Source organism: Alexandromys fortis, unplaced genomic scaffold (genome assembly GCF_014885135.2).
Source record: "Alexandromys fortis isolate MF-2015 unplaced genomic scaffold, M_Fortis_MF-2015_v1.1 scaffold_51, whole genome shotgun sequence".
Lineage (NCBI taxonomy): Eukaryota > Metazoa > Chordata > Mammalia > Rodentia > Cricetidae > Alexandromys > Alexandromys fortis.
In genome coordinates, this window is record NW_026067925.1 from 6,449,709 (window position 1) to 6,467,181 (window position 17,473).

Here is a 17,473-nt window from a genome sequence, read left to right on the forward strand (position 1 = left end):
GCTCTAGGTTTGAGGGCACGGTCCCCAGGATGCGGCTCTGCCCAAAGTTTCTGGTTGTTTGGGTTCATGGACACACGAGACAGGGAAGAGTCCACACCTCACTTCTGACACCAGCTGTGTGATTAGCAAGTCCCATGAGCCACCAACATTCACTAGAGGAACTTCCCGGATTCAGTAAAAGTGCTTGTGGCTCTCACTTCACGGGAAGGCTGAAGTCTCTAATCAGCTCTCAGAGGAGACCTATGGGACAGTGTCTGAGAGGGTTCCAGGTGTAAGTCTTCCAGCTCCCTCAGGATATGTCACTGTCCCAACACCTGATGTGATAATAAGCATTGAATATCACCACCAGTGATGCTGGCATGAACCATGGTATCTACAACTGTTATTGTGGCTAGATAGAGCAATTTCCAACATGGTTGACCCCAGTCCCAGAGAGATTGATACCTGTAACCCAAAGCCATGATTCTAATCCCTATAGTTGATTTTTAAGAATGGCAGGTGCAGATCATTCTCCACTGAAATCAATGTGGATACCCTCCACCCTAAACAAATGACTGCCACAGAGTTTGTCTCCCAAAGCTTCCAGCAAAGGGACGCTCCTTTAGGGGCAAAGCTAAATTATTTGATGTAAGATTGAGCAGAGAAAAGGTGATAAACTGAGTGGCTGGGAGGCAGGGGAGTGTGGCTCAGTCAATAGAGTGCTTGCTGCAAAGGCATGAAGACTTGAGTTCAGATCCCCAGCACCCATGTACAAGCCATGCACAGAACACATCTGGAACCACCACCCCAAGCTGAGGGGAACAGAGGCAAGCAGATCCCTGGATATCACTGGCTATCTAGTATAGATGAATCAGTAAGATTCAGGTTTAATAAGAGACTGTCTTAAAAATAAGATGGAGAATTGAGGAAAATACCATGAACCTCTCTGGCTTCCATACTCACTGCACATATAAACACACACACACACACACACACACACACGTACGCACTTGGGTGAGAGGGAGGGGGTTTCTGTGAGCTCCAGTGACCAACCAAACATTTGAAAGAGCAATAGAAAGGAAACTGAATGTTCCTAAGCAACAGAACCCTTAGGGAAGGCATGATAAATACCTCTGAAAATGTGAAAAGCGAGCCCGTGTGAACAAGGAGTTTGTTCTTACCCTGTACAATCCTAGAGGGCAGAGATAGTGACCCTCGGTTGATGCTGTAAAGATTGAAGTTTAATATAAGAAAGAGATTTTTAATAATTAAGGCTGTCTGAAAATCTCCAGACTGCCCTGGGAAGGCGGTAAGTCCTCCCAAGTTAAAAGATATCACCGCATGAAGCCTCTTACCCATCACCATGGCAATCCTTTCCTTAGGAAAGGCAACGGCCTCCCCTTCAAGAATCTCTTCAACTCTATTGCTTTATTGTTCAATTAATATTTTTCAATCTCGATGTAGGACTGTATAGTGGAGTTGGTAGGCTCTTTAAGTACCGATTCTGAGTGTGTGGATTCTCTTTCAAATTTCTGATGTGGCACCTGGGTGCTAGAGCTGTGGAATGGACGGTTCCCTGAGCAGAATGGAGAGTTACGATATGTAGAGTAACTTAGGGTCTACACCATGGCCATCACTGAGTGGACTTTTCTTGCACCTGTGAGAAGGAATGGCCTTCTAGATAAACAGTGGAAGGTCTCTGTGCAATGTGTGCAATCTGTTGAGCAGCTCCACGTTGGGTAAACATGCTAACTGATAGAAATCTTATTGAAGACCATCCTTGTAGGGTACATTTTTAACTCGGAAGCATCTGCTGGTTATACATTCGAGTTACACTGTATTTGCTTCTTTGGCTGAGACTGTTTGCTATCTATAGCTAGTCTTTTACAATAAGAAGCTTGATTAGCATAAACTTTACCTTAATTGAGTAAGTTGAACAGCAGTGTCTAGGACCAAACGGATTCACGTGGCCCAAATTTCACACAGGCTTTGTCTCCCTAACACACAGTGGTAAACTGCTAAAGTGTGGCTCGGATTTCATGGACTCAGACTTATACCTGCAATGTGAAATCATAGCTATATAAACTCTTTCCAGATAGGTGTTCTCGGAAGCCCCTCAGAGAAGTCCTTAAATCCTCACCACGTGCATAGTTATTTTCTGTGCTAGCTTTTCGTTACTATCGCAAAATGCCTGAGATAACCAATGAAGAAAGAAAAAAGGGCTTATTTGGGCAAACAGTTTCAGGGTTTACAGCCCATGACTGAGCAGCCTAAAGGCTTTGGGTCAGCGTCCAGGAAGAACGTCACAGTTTTAAGTCTTTATCCATTTTTAGTGTTTTTGCACATGGTGTGAGACCCAGTTTTGTCCTTTTAAATGTGGCAACCAACTTTTCTCGGCTCCATGATTTATTGAAGACATCGTTTTTTCCACCCGTTGACTCTTCTTGATGCCTTTGACAAAAATCGTTTGACCATAAATGCTTGGATTTATTTCCTCGCTCAGTATTCGGTTCTGCTGGTGTCTGTGTGTTTTATGCTAGGGCCACACTGTTGTTGTTTATGCTTTTGTAATTAAAATAGAATTTTAAATCAGGAAGTGTGAGTTTTCCAACTTTATTTTTCTTTCTTGTAATTGCTTAGCTACTTAGGGCTTGGGGATTTTCTTTTTTTCTATTTCTGTAAAGATTCTGTTGAGATGTTGGTAGGTATTTCATTAACCCTGTATAATATTTGGGGTAATATAGACATTTTAACAGTATTAATTATTTTTACCCATGATTCTGGAGTATCTTTCCCACTCATTTGAATCCTCTTTCATTTCTTTCATAGATTATTAAAATTTCTGGTGTATAAGTCTTTTATCTTTTTGATGAAATTTATCCCTAAATCAGTTTTTATTTTCTTGTCATCTTAAAGTGGATTTACTTCTTTTAAAATACCTCATTATTTATGTATAGAAATGCCACCGGTTTCTGTTCACCAATTTTCTCATTTATGAATAAAGACAGTTTTATTTCTTCCTCCCCAGCCAGTCCATTTTTCTTTCTGTTTTCTTTCTTTCTGCATTGTCTAAGGCTTCCTACATGGGTTAAAAAGCCGTAGTGGGAAGAGACACCTTTGCTTTCCCTCTGGTGTCAGTGGGATCTGTGTTGATCTCATCTCTCAACTCCCTGGCCTCGGTGCTAGTTCCTTTGGCAGAGTCGTGTGGGCTTCCTCCATACAGGACCACGTCATCTCCAAAAGGAGAAAATTTTACTTCTTCCATTCAGATTGGGATCATTTCTATTCATTTCTTTCTTTCATTTTTTATTCTCAAAAGATGATGTTTTTACCTGTAGGACTGTGTTTAGTAGAAATGGCAAGACAGACAGACACCCTTGTCTATCGTGGAGTTTAGAGGAAACACTGTCTTTCCCCCCACTGAGTATGTTAACTGTGGATTTCCCACAGACGCTATAACTAAACTGTGGAGAGTTTTTATAATTAAAAATGCTGTTGAATTTTATGGAATGCTTCTTATTATTTAATTGGGATGATGGTGAGAATTTCCCCCCTTTGGTCTATTAATAGAATGTCTTATTGATTGACTGGCAGAGGTTGAAACAGCCTTGCATGCCAGAGACAAATCTCTCTTGATCGTAATTTATAAATTTTATGTGGAATTCAGTTTACAAATGTCTCCTTGAAGGGTCTTACATTATTATTGATCAGAGATGATAGCCTGTTGTTTTCTTCCATGTCTTTGTCTACCTTAAAATGACAGAATCTGTAAAATATGTGTGAGGTGTTCCTTGTAGCTGTAACTCTTGCAGGAGCTAAAGACGGTGAGCCTTGTTTTTCTTTGAAACCTTTGAATTCAGCTGTGAAACTACCCCCAATCCTGGGCTCCTTTGTTATGCGATTTTAATTACTATTTTAATCTCTTTTTTCCCTTCTCCTCTCCACATAATATACTTGAGAATTTTCTGTAGTTGCTTATAATTGTTAAAGCAACGTGTCTTTTTTTGCCCTATAACTTTTATAGTCTTTTTTCTAACTAATTTCTGTCCTGAAGTTGACTTTTTCCTTCTTTTCTCTAACTGTGGAGATTCCTCCTCGTCCCCCTCTCCCTTCTCTTCCCTTCCCTTTTTCACTTCCTCCTCCTGTTCCTCCTCCTTATCCTCCTCCCTTCTTCCTCCTCTTCATCCTTGAGGCACCAAGTCAGGCTGTTGCTGGGACAGGGATTTTTCTTTTGTTAAATATAGGCATCTATTGCTCTAAAACCTGTGCTTGGAGCTGCTTTCAGTTTTGGTGGGAAGTTTTCCCACTGTTACCAGTTTCAAGATATTTTTCTATCATTCATTTTTATTTTCTTTGACCCGCTGTTTGTTTGGGAACATACTAATGTCCACCCATTTGCTTTTGGAGTCTTTGTGTTGTTGTTTACCCTAAAATGAAGAGTTGCAGTATCAGGTCTGATACATCCTGCAAGTGGTTGCAATAGCTTGAGATTCCAGGCTGGGGGTGTTCAGAGGGGCTTAGAGCCATAGTTCTGTGCTCCGGGTCCCACAGATCCGCGATAGTAACTGGGATTGGGCACAGCACACTCTCTAAGGCACAGTTTAATACATATCGGCTACAAAGCTGTTGATGGCACCGAGGCACACCCCAGCAGCTTAGACCTAGAGCTGTGGGCTGCAGTCTGCGCCTCTGACTGGGCTGGGGATGAGGTGCACAGCACACAACAGCTTGCTTCCAGCGCATGGAACTGGGGATCCAGAATCAATAGGGCACAGTGGTGACTCAGGCCCTGAGTTGAGGCCACGTGGTAGTGTCACTAGACCCTGGAGTGATGGTACACTGGTAATGTCCCAGCAAGCATAGAGTTGTGAATGGAAGCTCAGGGCCCAAGGAACAGGACAATGTTTCCTCCACCATGCAACACAACAGGCGGCTACAACAGTTCACATTTCAGGGGTTAAGTTCCAAGGGAGCACAGTGCTGCAGCTGCTTGGTCTGGAGGGCAGGTCATTGTTTCCTTAACTGAGCTGCACCATCAGCTCAACCCCAGGTGATACAGATGCTTGGCTCAGCCAGACACTGGGTTCCTGCGAGGCAGGGCACCAAGTCAGCTCAGGTGCTGGATGGGGTGCATAGTACTGACTTCTCTGGAGTAACTCAGCAGGGGGACCCCACTTATGGCCTAGTGCCTGTAAGGACTGCAGGGGTCCTCTGTAGTGATGACTTCATTTGACCCGGGTGGTGAAGGTGTGAGCATAGCCCTCCTGACTTCCCTGTGGGAAGGAGTGTGTCTAAGCTAATCTTGACTAGAGTTCTAGGCTGCCATGCTGGGACCAGGTGAGCCCTTCCTCCCGCTATGTGTTTGCCCTGAATGTTTATGCTCTGGCACCATCATTTAGCTGTTTTTTTAATCAAAATATAGTTGTTTATTTGTGGCCTTGACTTCGTTCAGAGTACAGTAGGGACATCTAGTCAGCCACCTTGCTGGTGCCAGTTGTCATTAGCCTTTATTGAATACTGTCATAACAAGGTTTTACGTGTCTATTTGCCTGGTTGAATCATGGGTTCCTTAAGTATAGTCAATCTCGCTTACCTGAGTCAGTCAGGGCTCCACACATGTTCCTTAAATGAGCAGCCACACTCCTAAAGAGATGATTAGCTCACTGGACACGAAGAGCCAAGCAGTCCCTTAGCGAGCTCAGATGGCCTCTGCACGGAGCAGGAAGCAGTTTGAGCTGTGACAATGGCTGGGGCCTGGTGCTCCAGTGATTTCTAAAGCTAAGTACTTTCTTTTTGTCCGTTTCTGTGGAATTGACTTTAGCTATTCCTCCATGGAACATCTAGATAGATACAGGGCAACACAGACTCTGTCTATCAAATACAGATTATAGAATATTATGGAACCCAAGACACATTTAGTGGCTGATGATTCTGTCTAAGTAATGATGCTACCATGTGTCATTACTCTACAGTAGGGACAGGCACATTCTTCTACAAAGCCAAGGTATATGCTTGTGAGCTTTGTATAGCACCTATGAACGACTAGGTGATAGCACTCTGTTTATTAGAACAGGAAGTGAACCCAGTTTGCCCTGCATGGCCCTGGTTTGTTTGCACCTGTTCTAAAGTAGTATGTGTTCTTGAGGAATTACTGACCAGGCGTGGAGGCACGTGTCTTTAATCCAGTCATCAGGAGGCAGAAGCAAGTAGATCTCTGCGAGTTTGAAGACCGTCAAAGGTTCACAGTGAGACTCCAGCTCAAAAAACTTATTCATAATTAAATATGTTCTTTGGCTTGGGGTTATATTTCAATGATTGCCACATGTTCAGGGTGACGGGTTCCTTCCCCAGCAGTGGAAAACATTAATGTGTTAATTATTCCTCACTCTTCCTACCCTTTTATCTAATAAAAGGATTATCTTCTTTTGAAAACAAGACTGTTTTTCTTAGTCATTTTAGAAGATGTGCATGGCCAGGACAGGCAGGAGCTGGGATCTGTGTCCATAAAAGATAACTACGTGGAAAAGTGATCCAGTCCCTTCTCAGGTGTGTTCAGCTCTGCCTCATCACTGGCTCTTCCTGCTGCTACCCAATCAGTCCTCCAGGGCGCTGGGACCCCATAGCGTTGCTCCATCCAGGTAGCCTGACAGTGGGGCCATGGCAGCAAGCTTCTCCATGTGTCTCTTCTTGTCACTCCAGTCTTAACTTAGTGGTGACTGTCATCCTGAAAACCCTTTAGAGCCTTCTAAGTCCCCTCTAGAATGCTCTGCTTAGCCTGTAGCTGGCGATGGTTGGTGCCTACCCCTTCTTCACCTGCCTTCTCAGCTGTCTTTGTTCCAAGTCAAGGCATCACCTTGAAGCTGAACAGACCACCATTTCGTAGCTGCCTGCTGCACTCCCCCGTGATTAGAGACCTGTGCCAGTCTGGCTAGCAGTTCTGCTGACTTTCTTTCCACAAGACTGCAAAGATATCGATTGCCAAGCAACGCACACGTCATGGCTTCCTCCAGCCATATGGACTCTTTTTAAAAAAGCCACAGATATTTATCTGCAGCTGTATCCCACATGTGGATGATGTGGAGCACGGGACAGCGGTGGTGGAATGCTGTATCATGCTATTTGATTTGGGATCTTTCCCTGACAGAGAGTCTATGGAGAGCCGGGAATGTGTGCCTTTGGCCGTGTGCATTGATTAGCAAGACTTCCCACAAGGAAGTTCATAGTTTAGTCATCTGGGGGGACATTTGTAGATTCCAGAGTTGCACATTGCCTACTTGATAAAATTTCTTTGCAATCTCCAAGGCAATATTCCTGGTGTTTTTCATGGTGACTTAAGAACAATGCACAGGGTGGGAGAAATTTGTGAGACCTTGACGCATGTGTTCCCCCACTGAGATGTCACAGGGTGAATGCTGCCTTCTGTGCTTTTGAATGTTTTATGTTTTCTGTCCATGATTTCACTTTCATCTAAAAGACTTATGTATTTATTATACATACAACACTCTGCCTCTGTGTGTGCCTGCATGCCAGAAGAGGGTACCAGATCTCATTATAGATGGCTGTGAACCACCGTGTGGTTGCTGGGAATTGAACTCAGAACCTCTGGAAGAGCAGTCAGTGCCCTTAGCCACTAAGCCATCTCTCCAGCTAGATTTCACTGTTTCAAATGATTCCCTAGCTTGTCTCTGAAGTGCTTTCTGATAGAACGGAGCACAAAGAGGATGCACGGTGCCTCGTGGAGAAAATAGGGGATTTAGAGAAGCTTCATTCAGGTATGAGTTAATGTGCTTTTGGCTACAAGTCCAATGTCAATGCATCAATAGTATGATGCAGCCAGAGAGAAGGAAGAACATGCCCACTGTAAGTGAAGCCTCTCCTGAGATGGTGCAGGGCACATCTACAGGTCCTGATGAAGCTATGAAAAGGTGAAGAGGCTAAATATGTAGACTCCTCAGCTGCTGAACAGTTAAAGAGGAGAACAGTGGCAGTGCGCTGGGAGACTGAGCATCAGACATCTGCTGTCATATCTCTCAGGGCCGGGGAATTATTGAACACTCCTCACAGTATTTTATCATAAAGACATATTGTATAAACATCATTATTTATTAAAAATCAGATATTGAATAAGGTGCTTTCCAATAGAAACTTTGCTTAAAACAAGGTAACCTATTGACAGTTGACCACACTGTCATTTCCATAGAGGTTCCCAGGAATACAAACTGTATTTTCATCTGCCAGCCATGACTCAGTGTCCCGGAATTCATAGTTCATGGTACTTTATAGTGTGTCACTGCCATGAATTATCAGAGCTGACTGCATATGGTCACAGCCTAGTCCAAATGGAATCCATTTTCCCCTTCCTGTGGTTCACTCAGGCACACCATCTCGGCTGAGTGTTTGTTAGGACTGGGCCTCAACCTCCCTCCTGCGACGTCCCTACATGGCATCCTTTGAAGGGAGTTAAGTGTGGTCGGATACCCCGACCCCCTCCTTTCGCAGCTCCCATCCCTGTTCATTTCGCTCTGTTTTACTTATAAATTGTCTGGAGCTGGAACATGGCAACCCATCATTACCAAATGAACAACTGAATTGGTCCCAGGTATGAAAAGAAACAATTGTGCCACCATCTCTCTTCCTGAAGCCAGACATAAGTCCTATGAAAAAAATAAAATAAAATAAAACATTATGTGCTGACAGTGACTAGCTTCCCACGCAGTCTGCTGAGCTGTCCCTCTCTAGGGGATTCTGCAGGGACATGGTCTCAAGGAGGACCCCCCCCCCATCTGAATAGGAAACCCAGCATAGGAAACCCAGGGATCGCCCCGGCCTTCCAGAGGGGATGCTCCAGGGATGAAATGGCATTTCACCTAGTCAGAGGAGGATTCAGGGAGCAGGGCAGGATCTCGCTGGAGTAAGTACAGGAAGGGAAAAACACAAGCCATTCCTTTGGGTCAATTCTTAAAGAGCCTAGAAAGCCTCTGAAATGCCCTGGGCCTTGTTATCACTAACCAAGATAGTGGTTCCACATAGCAACTGCCAAGTTCCCAGAGGAAACCTTTCTAGAAAGTTCTGCTGTTGCTAAGTGACTATTTGGGCTGTGTCTGCATTTCTCTACTTATCGCGAATACCGATGTCTTTTCCTTCAGTGATCCTGGGTACAAATAGCAGAGTTGGGAGGCAATGGCTGTAGCTTGCCACTGTGCTGTAAAGGGGATTTTGTATGTATTAGAAACACTTGGGACTTCGGTGCAAGTTCATAGCATCATTTTCTATTATAGGGATTGCCAGTGTGCAGAAACTTACTACAAAGGCCTATGTGTGCAGATAGCATGCCAGATCACTGGTCACAAAGCCATTTTCTCCTGATCCCCTCTCCTTGTTCCTATTCCCAGGCCTCATTATGTGCGCTGTCAGATGCACACAAACAGACACACTAGAACAGCCCATCATGGCCAGGACAGAAGTGCCAAGGGAGGTGTTTGCATGAATCCCATCCTTGGAGTTAGAAGCACTTGCTCAGCTGCCAACTACAAATAGCCCCATGCTGCAAAGCAATGCTAATTAGTATGCCATTAAAAAAAAAAAAAAGGAAGAAAACCACCACCCACAACCCAATAGCCACGCGCAAACCTGAAGTCCTGCCCTGACAGCCAGCATGAGGCATGGCCCTCTAATGCAGCCTTAATCCACTTTGCTTGGCAGGGAGAGCAAGCTCACCATGCTCCTGAGGGAGTCTCTGGGGAACGTGAACTGTCGCACCACCATGATCGCACACATCTCGGCCGCAGCCGGCAGCTACGCGGAGACCCTGTCCACCATCCAGATTGCATCAAGGGTCTTGAGGATGAAGAAGAAGAAGACTAAGGTAAGGGGCTCTTCCGTGGGAGGGAGAATACATTGGGGATAAGAAGAGAATCTCGAAAGCCCATCGGCATCACCGTTCTCTGAGCGCCAGGGACTGTGCAAGTGTGGCAGCTGCAGCCAGCGTCTCAGAAGAGAAAAGCCTTCTGACCAACACAGGAGAAAGTTGAGTCTCCTTTTCATGGTTGATGCTGTCCTGGGGTATCCTCCCTGACGCCTGATAGGAACTATTTTCATAGATTGCCGCTGCAGGAGGAAAGCTGTTTTAGGGATAGGAAGGAACCAGTCTTCTCCGTGGCCTTACACGGGTGAGGGCTGCATTCAGTGAGCTGGCTCTGCAGAGGATGGTTAGTGCCCACCCATACGGTTCTGCCACCCCTGAATGTCAGGAGCCTTCAGGCCGTGGGTGCTCACATTAATCTGCTGGATTCTGCATTGTGCTGAGTTGATAGATGTCGGTAGGTTCGCTTCCTTTGGCAGAAGCAAAGCCAGGACAGCTTGAAAGAAAACATTTATGGGCCAACTAGTGATGGCTTGGGACTTTCTCCTTCCTTCTCCTTTGTGTATTCTTTTTATGTATATACAAGGCAAGTGAGTCTTCATGGTCAGTGGTCTGAGGCAGGGGAATAGCCTTGAGGAAGTCAAGTGGTGCTGGATAGGTCACCACCTTTCCCGAGCAAGCTAATTCACCGGTGTGCAAATGGGGACACACGCCATGGCATGGGACTGGAAGGTGTCCTGGAATAGCCCAGTAAATACTGGGTTCTCCATGGGCGGATCTTCAAGAGCCTAGGGCCAGTTAGCAGCTTGCACCTGCCATATGACACAGGCTCCCTAGGAGGGAGGGCTGGCTGTCTTGAGAGAACTCCCCATTAATGATTCTCTTGCCCACACTGCAGTACACATCGAGTTCCTCGGGCGGAGAAAGCTCCTGTGAGGAGGGCAGAATGCGCAGACCTACCCAGCTGAGACCCTTCCATGCCCGGGCTTCGGTGGATCCCGAATTCCCCCTCGCCCCGCTGTCCAGTGACCCTGACTACTCCTCCAGCAGCGAGCAGTCCTGCGACACTGTCATCTACATCGGGCCCAACGGCACGGCCCTGTCTGACAAGGAGCTTACTGACAACGAGGGCCCCCCAGACTTTGTGCCCATCGTGCCGGCCCTCCAGAAGACTAGGGGTGACAGCCGCCCTGTGGAGGCAACAGAGGCTGCAGCCAACAAGTCGGAAAGGGACTGTCTGAAGTGCAATACCTTTGCCGAGCTGCAAGAAAGACTAGATTGCATTGACGGAAGTGAAGAGCCCAACAAGTTTCCCTTCGAAGAGCTGCCCATCCAGTTCGGGCCAGAGCAGGCAGGTAGATGTGTTTCCTTAAGCCAAGCCGCAGGACCAGATACACTCTCTGAGTCTGATAAGGAAGATAACGGGTCAGACAATGGCCAGCTGACCACTGACAGGGAAAGCACAGAGCTTCCAGCCTCCAAGGTGCAGCAGAGACAGTCCCCTGTGCCTACTGTGACACGGAGCGGCAGCCCTAGTCCCGCCTCACCTCGGAGCATCCCGGGCAGCAGTAGCCAGCACAGTACCTCCCAGCTCACACAGAGTCCCAGTCTCCAGAGCAGCCGGGAGAGTCTGAACTCATGTGGCTTTGTGGAGGGCAAGCCCAGACCCATGGGCTCCCCACGGCTAGGCGTTGCCAGCCTGTCCAAGACCTCAGAGTACAAACCCCCCAGCTCTCCCTCCCAGAGGTGCAAAGTCTACACCCAGAAGGGGGTCCTGCCTTCCTCTGCCCCACCACCTTCCCTGAGCAAGGACTCTGGCATGGCCTCCAGCGAGTCCTTGCTTCAGCCTGACGTCCGTACTCCCCCGGTTGGAATGAGTCCCCAGGTTTTGAAGAAATCCATGTCTGCTGGGAGTGAAGGGTTTCCCGGAACCCTGGTTGAAGATGGGCACCAGGAAGGTCCTCCTGCAGACTCCAAGAAGGAGATTCTGAGCACCACGATGGTGACCGTGCAGCAGCCACTGGAACTGAACGGGGAGGATGAGCTGGTGTTTACACTGGTGGAGGAGCTGACCATCAGCGGGGTGCTTGACAGTGGCCGCCCCACCAGCATCATCAGCTTCAACAGCGACTGCTCCGTTCAGGCCCTGGCCTCGGGCTCCCGGCCCGTCAGCATCATCAGCAGCATCAGTGAAGACCTGGAATGTTACTCCAGCATGGCCCCCGTCTCGGAGGTGAGCATCACGCAGTTCCTGCCGCTCCCCAAGCTGGGCCTGGATGAGAAGACGCGGGAAGCAGGCAGCCGGCGTTCTTCCATCAGTTCCTGGCTAAGTGAGATGAGCACGGGCAGCGACGGGGAGCAGTCTTGCCACAGCTTCATAGCGCAGACGTGCTTCGGGCATGGGGAAGCCATGGCAGAACCCCCGGCTGCGGAGTTCGTCAACACCATCCAGAACACCGCTGTGGTATGCAGAGAGAAGCCCGAGGTGGGCCCTGACAATCTACTCATCTTGTCTGAGACGGGGGAAGAATCTGTCAACAAAGCCACTCCCGTCAAAGGCTGCAAAATCTCCACCCTAGGCAAGGCCATGGTCACCATCTCCAACACGGCCAACCTGAGTGGCTGTGAAGGCTACATCCCCATGAAGACCAACATCACTGTCTACCCCTGCATTGCCATGAGCCCCCGAAATGTGCAAGAGTCTGAGTCCTCCACTGCCACCCCAAAGGAAGCCCCCAAAACAGCCCAGTCCCAGGAAAGCAAGGAAGCCAGTGCAAGGAGAGAGATGAAGTTTGAGGATCCCTGGCTAAAACGAGAAGAAGAGGTGAAAAAGGAGAGCGCTTACCCCAGTGAGGAAGGGCTGAGGGGCGAGGCCGTCACAAGCTCCCTGACGACTGAAGGTAAGTCAGAACAGGAGCCGAATGGCAGGCCCAGCTCTGGTGACAGGCTCAGCAGCAGCAGCGGAGAGGCATCTACCTTGCAGGTGACTGACAACATCAGGAGAGTTGTGGATGGCTGTGAGATGTCCCTGCCTGGCTTGGGGACCCAAAGTCCTATACATTCCAACAAAAACCTCAAGTCAAGCAGCCTCCCAAGGGCATTTCAGAAAGCTGACAGGCATGAGGCGTTGGACAGCTTCTACCATTGCCTGGCAGACAGCAATGGCTTCAGCGGGGCTCTGGGTATCCAGTCCTCGAAGACAACACTGGAGAGGAAGGTGGCATCACCCAAGCATTGTGTCTTGGCACGGCCCAAAGGGACACCGCCTCTGCCTCCTGTCCGCAAATCTAGCTTGGATCAGAAGAACAGGGCCAGCCCTCAACACAGTGGCAGCAGCAGCAGCAGCACCAGCAGCCCACTGAACCAGCCGGCTACCTTCTTGGCTTGCTTCCCTGATGAGTCCAACAGCAAGACCAAGGATGCCAGTAGCAGCAGTAAGCTCTTCAGCGCCAAGCTGGAGCAGCTGGCCAGCAGAACCAACTCTCTTGGCAGGACAACAGTCAGCCACTATGAATGCTTGTCCCTGGAAAGGGCGGAAAGTCTGTCATCCGTCAGCTCCCGCATGCACGCCGGCAAAGATAGCACCATGCCTCGCACTGGCAGGAGCCTGGGTCGCAGCACAGGGGCCTCACCACCCAGCTGTGGCATCACCCAGTCTGCAGGGGCCTCTCCCAAGGCCAGCCAGTCTAAGATCTCAGCAGTGAGCAAGCTCCTGCTGGCCAGTCCCAAATCTCGCAGCCTGTCCACCTCGACCACCAAAACCCTCAGCTTCTCTACCAAGTCCCTGCCTCAGTCTGTGGGCCAGAGCTCCAACCTGCCACCCAGCGGGAAGCACATGTCCTGGTCCACGCAGTCGCTCAGCAGAAGCCGGGGCTCTGGGCTGGCTTCCAAACTGCCCCTGAGAGCCGTCAATGGGCGCATTTCGGAGCTGCTGCAGGGCAGTGTGGGCCCCAGGGGTGCACAGCTGCGGGCAGAGGCCGAAGAGCGCAGTGGAGCTCCCACAGAGGACAAGCCTGCAGCTGCCCACCTTCTGCCCTCGCCCTACAGCAAGATCACCCCTCCCCGGAAGCCTCACCGCTGCAGCAGCGGGCATGGCAGTGACAACAGCAGCGTCCTGAGCGGGGAGCTGCCGCCTGCCATGGGGAAGACGGCCTTGTTCTACCACAGCGGCGGCAGCAGTGGCTATGAGAGTATGATGCGGGACAGCGAGGCCACCGGCAGCGCATCCTCGGCCCAGGACTCCATGAGTGAGAACAGCAGCTCCGTCGGAGGGAGGTGCAGGAGCCTCAAGACCCCAAAGAAGCGGTCCAATTCAGGTAGGCACCAGACATGGGCTAGAAGGACAGAGGCATCAGGCTTCTGGGATGGAAGCAAGGGTCATCTCCCTTGCTTTTGACTAGCCATGAGAGTGTGTCCAGGTACTAGAACTGGATGGAGTCTTGGGCTCCCTTTCCTCAGTGTCCTGCTGCCTGGGACCTTGACTGAGGACACAATCCCAATCCCCAGAGACTTTTCCGAAGGTCTGGGTACTGGGGGATGCTAGCTGTGGGGGGTCTGGGTACTGGGGGATGCTAGCTGTGGGGGGTCTGGGTACTGGGGGATGCTAGCTGTGGGGGTGCCAGGAGGGAGCTCATTCTTACTTGTTCTGTTTTCCATCACTTCTGCCTTCACGTTCATGTGTTTCTACTCAAAGGCTGAGAGTACTGCAGTCTAGAACCTTCTGAGGGGTCAGAGCCCCTGCTGCCCTTCTGACTACAGAAGCCCGTATGTGAGGCTGGTGGCCTCCAAGACCCTGCAGATCCCCCTTCTGGAGATACGGGGCACTGTCATTTCATTGAAAGTGGGGTGGGAGAGGGCTAGTCTCCACTGGCACCCAAAACACACTCGTGGCAGTCGTAGACACAGAACAACCACAGGTTTCCTGCAGTGCCCCTCCCTAAGTGTTAAGCAGTAGGTGTCCATGCTGCCCTGCCCACCTGCTTGCAGGGTGACTCTCTGCCATGTCCAGAGTGTGCCATCAGAAGGTTCCTCACATCTGAGCAACTGATGGGTTCCTTGGAGCTTGGGGTGGACATGTGACAGCAAGTTATGTTGGACAAAAAAAAAAAAAAAAAAAAAAAAAGACCAAGGTCAGAGCTGGTGGCCCAGGTGCCATGGAGTTCATGAACTCAGAGGACAGTCAGGAGGGAAATTCAGAGACAAAGGCAAAGGTACTGAGAATAATTTAGATACCATGAGAGTTTTTCCTGAAACCATCGGTTCGTCACTGGATGCTAAAGAAATTGTCCTCAGTGCAGAAAGCTTCTGTTTTTTGTTCTTAACTAAATAAAATCATTTGCCCTATGTATACTCCTGAACCTCTGCTGAGTGAGGACAGCAGAGTATAACGTCCTTGTGGCCTGTCTTGCCTGTTCAATGTCCTGTATGCCCTGCCAGGCTCTGCAATCGAGAGCTTTCTTGATCCTTTGCCCTGTGTGTCAGTGCTACCAGCCTGGCCAGGATTAAGAGACGGGATGACATGCAGAAACGGAGCCTTCTCTCGATGGTAGCTGCTGCAGGAACAGCCCGTGGGCTTCCACTACCTGCCATGGGATTGGTTTTGCCTGTTTCCTGCCAGCTATAACCCCCAGGCTCTGCAAGGGACAGGTCCACATAAGGGCTGAGATCAATGCCCACCATAAACCATTTGTCTTCCTGGGATCACAGAATTCCATCTCAAGGGACAATGTAAGCTTATGGTTTCCCATTACCATATGCCGTGATCTAGAGAGGCCCATCCATCTGTCCAGCCATTGCAGATCATGGCACGAGGCAGCAGTGAGGGCCCTCCATTCTGGGCAGGCTCAGGCACTGCTGTGGCTGCTGCCGCTGTGGCATCTGCATTTCCTGGCTGTGTGTTTCTGAGTCTGCTGTGCTCACGCTCAGCTCTTATTCCATCCCTGTCTCTGGCTTTGCAGACGACCCCCATGTAAGATGGGGTGACAAGTGACAAGCTCTTGGTGCAACAAGGCAGTCACTGTGGCCTATCCCCGGGGCCAGGAGCCCTGAAACGCGCTGGTGTTAGTTGCTGAAAATAGCAAGATATTTAAGAACACCAGTCTTCATGGGAAATAAACATGCTAGCCTTCCTAGTACTTGATTGACAGGCATTGTTATTACTGCTTGCTCCATGTTGATCTTCAAAGCCTGGAGAACAGCGCAAGGCTCGCTTCAAGGTTCACCTGTGTTTTCCCGGTGGAATGTGTTTCTGTTTTCTAATTTAGTGAGTTGCAACCCAGTTACTTTATTCTTCCACTGCCGGAAACTTTCTAGTCAGGGCTTCTTAATACATTGGTTTGGCTGTAACGCTGGACTGAAGCAGGAAAGCGAACGAACGAAAGGAAGCAAAGTGTACGTAACTGCTCAGAGCGACGTGGTGGACGCTGCGCCTGTCCTTGCCCAGGGCCAACTCCCTTCGTAGCCACTGCTCTCCGAGGGACTCCTCTCAGAAGGCTATTGAAGGAAAATGGTGTGACATAAAAATGCCAGGGAAGGGGCTGGAGATGGGATTTAATACGGGGTATCCCAAGCATTAGACCTCTGTGCTCAGCCACCATAGACCGAGGGCTCGGTGATGGATACGGCTGGGAAGATGGGCTCATTTCAGGTTAGGTGACCTTGTCTGGCTTATTTATGATTATTATTAAGAGAGATGCTGGCTGTCAGACGCGATCAACATAAATCACAAACAACTTCTTTAAGAGAAGCCATAAGACTCCTCAAAGGGTACTTCTAACTAGACGGCCAGTCCTCGGTCACGGGCGATGTCTGGGATTCAGAATTGCAAAGGAGGCAGTTATCTTTTATCTGGGATCGCCTCTGCATCCGGAGAACTGCGGTGATTTAGTTGTTTTCTTACTGGGAAAGAATTAGAATTGTGTCGCTGGGAAACAGCCACGAGCCCTCTGAATCCCGTGTGATGTCTATGTAGCAGTAGAGTTCATCCAGCATTGCCGCGTGTCACCACCATTCAAGCTCTTCCTAGAGACCCACGCTGGCGAACAGCACATGAGGTTGGGCTTACAGCATGGCGTATGGGAAAGATTAAACTTGGGGCCATGAGCTATGTGACTTTTATTTTGCCTTTCTTGGGCCTCAATTTTCTTATGTACAACAAAAATGGTGAGTTTGATAAATAATGCTGGGCATATTATTATTATAAAACTAAAAACAATAGTCTGACGTTCTTTCCATAGAAAAACCGTACGTTAGTGAACTTCATTTTTAGTTATTGCATTAGACAGTTTTTTGTTACTATAATGTTTGAGATGATCGTCTTAAAAAGGAGAGAGGCTATTTCATGTTCTGGGTTCAGTCATGATCCGTTGACCTTGGTTTTGGGGCCAGTGCTGAGGCAGCACATCCCAGGAGTAGAGAGTGACGCAAAGGGAGAAAGAAGCTGCATTCCCACAATTCCATTCAAAGTCATGTCCCCACCTTCCAAATGTTCTACCTCTTCCTAACAGTGTCACTCTGTAGACCACACCTGTAAAACACTGGCCTCTGGGATCTGCCCCGCAGCAGTTGCCGGACACTGATCAGGCATCCTCTACACTCCCAGACAGAGCTGGTGATGTGGGAGGATGGGCAGCC

General features: G+C 48.8%; 1 protein-coding gene across 1 annotated transcript in view; it reads left to right on the forward strand.

Annotated features, from left to right (window-relative positions):
- The window catches only part of Kif26b (kinesin family member 26B), a 405,174-nt gene that overhangs the window by 375,041 nt on the left and 12,660 nt on the right, over window positions 1-17,473 (forward strand). Inside the window, exons 11-12 of the mRNA XM_050142967.1 lie at window positions 9,682-9,844; window positions 10,740-14,157. Of these exons, the coding sequence (XP_049998924.1) occupies window positions 9,682-9,844; window positions 10,740-14,157 (3,581 nt within the window). The remainder of the gene's footprint in view (window positions 1-9,681; window positions 9,845-10,739; window positions 14,158-17,473) is intronic.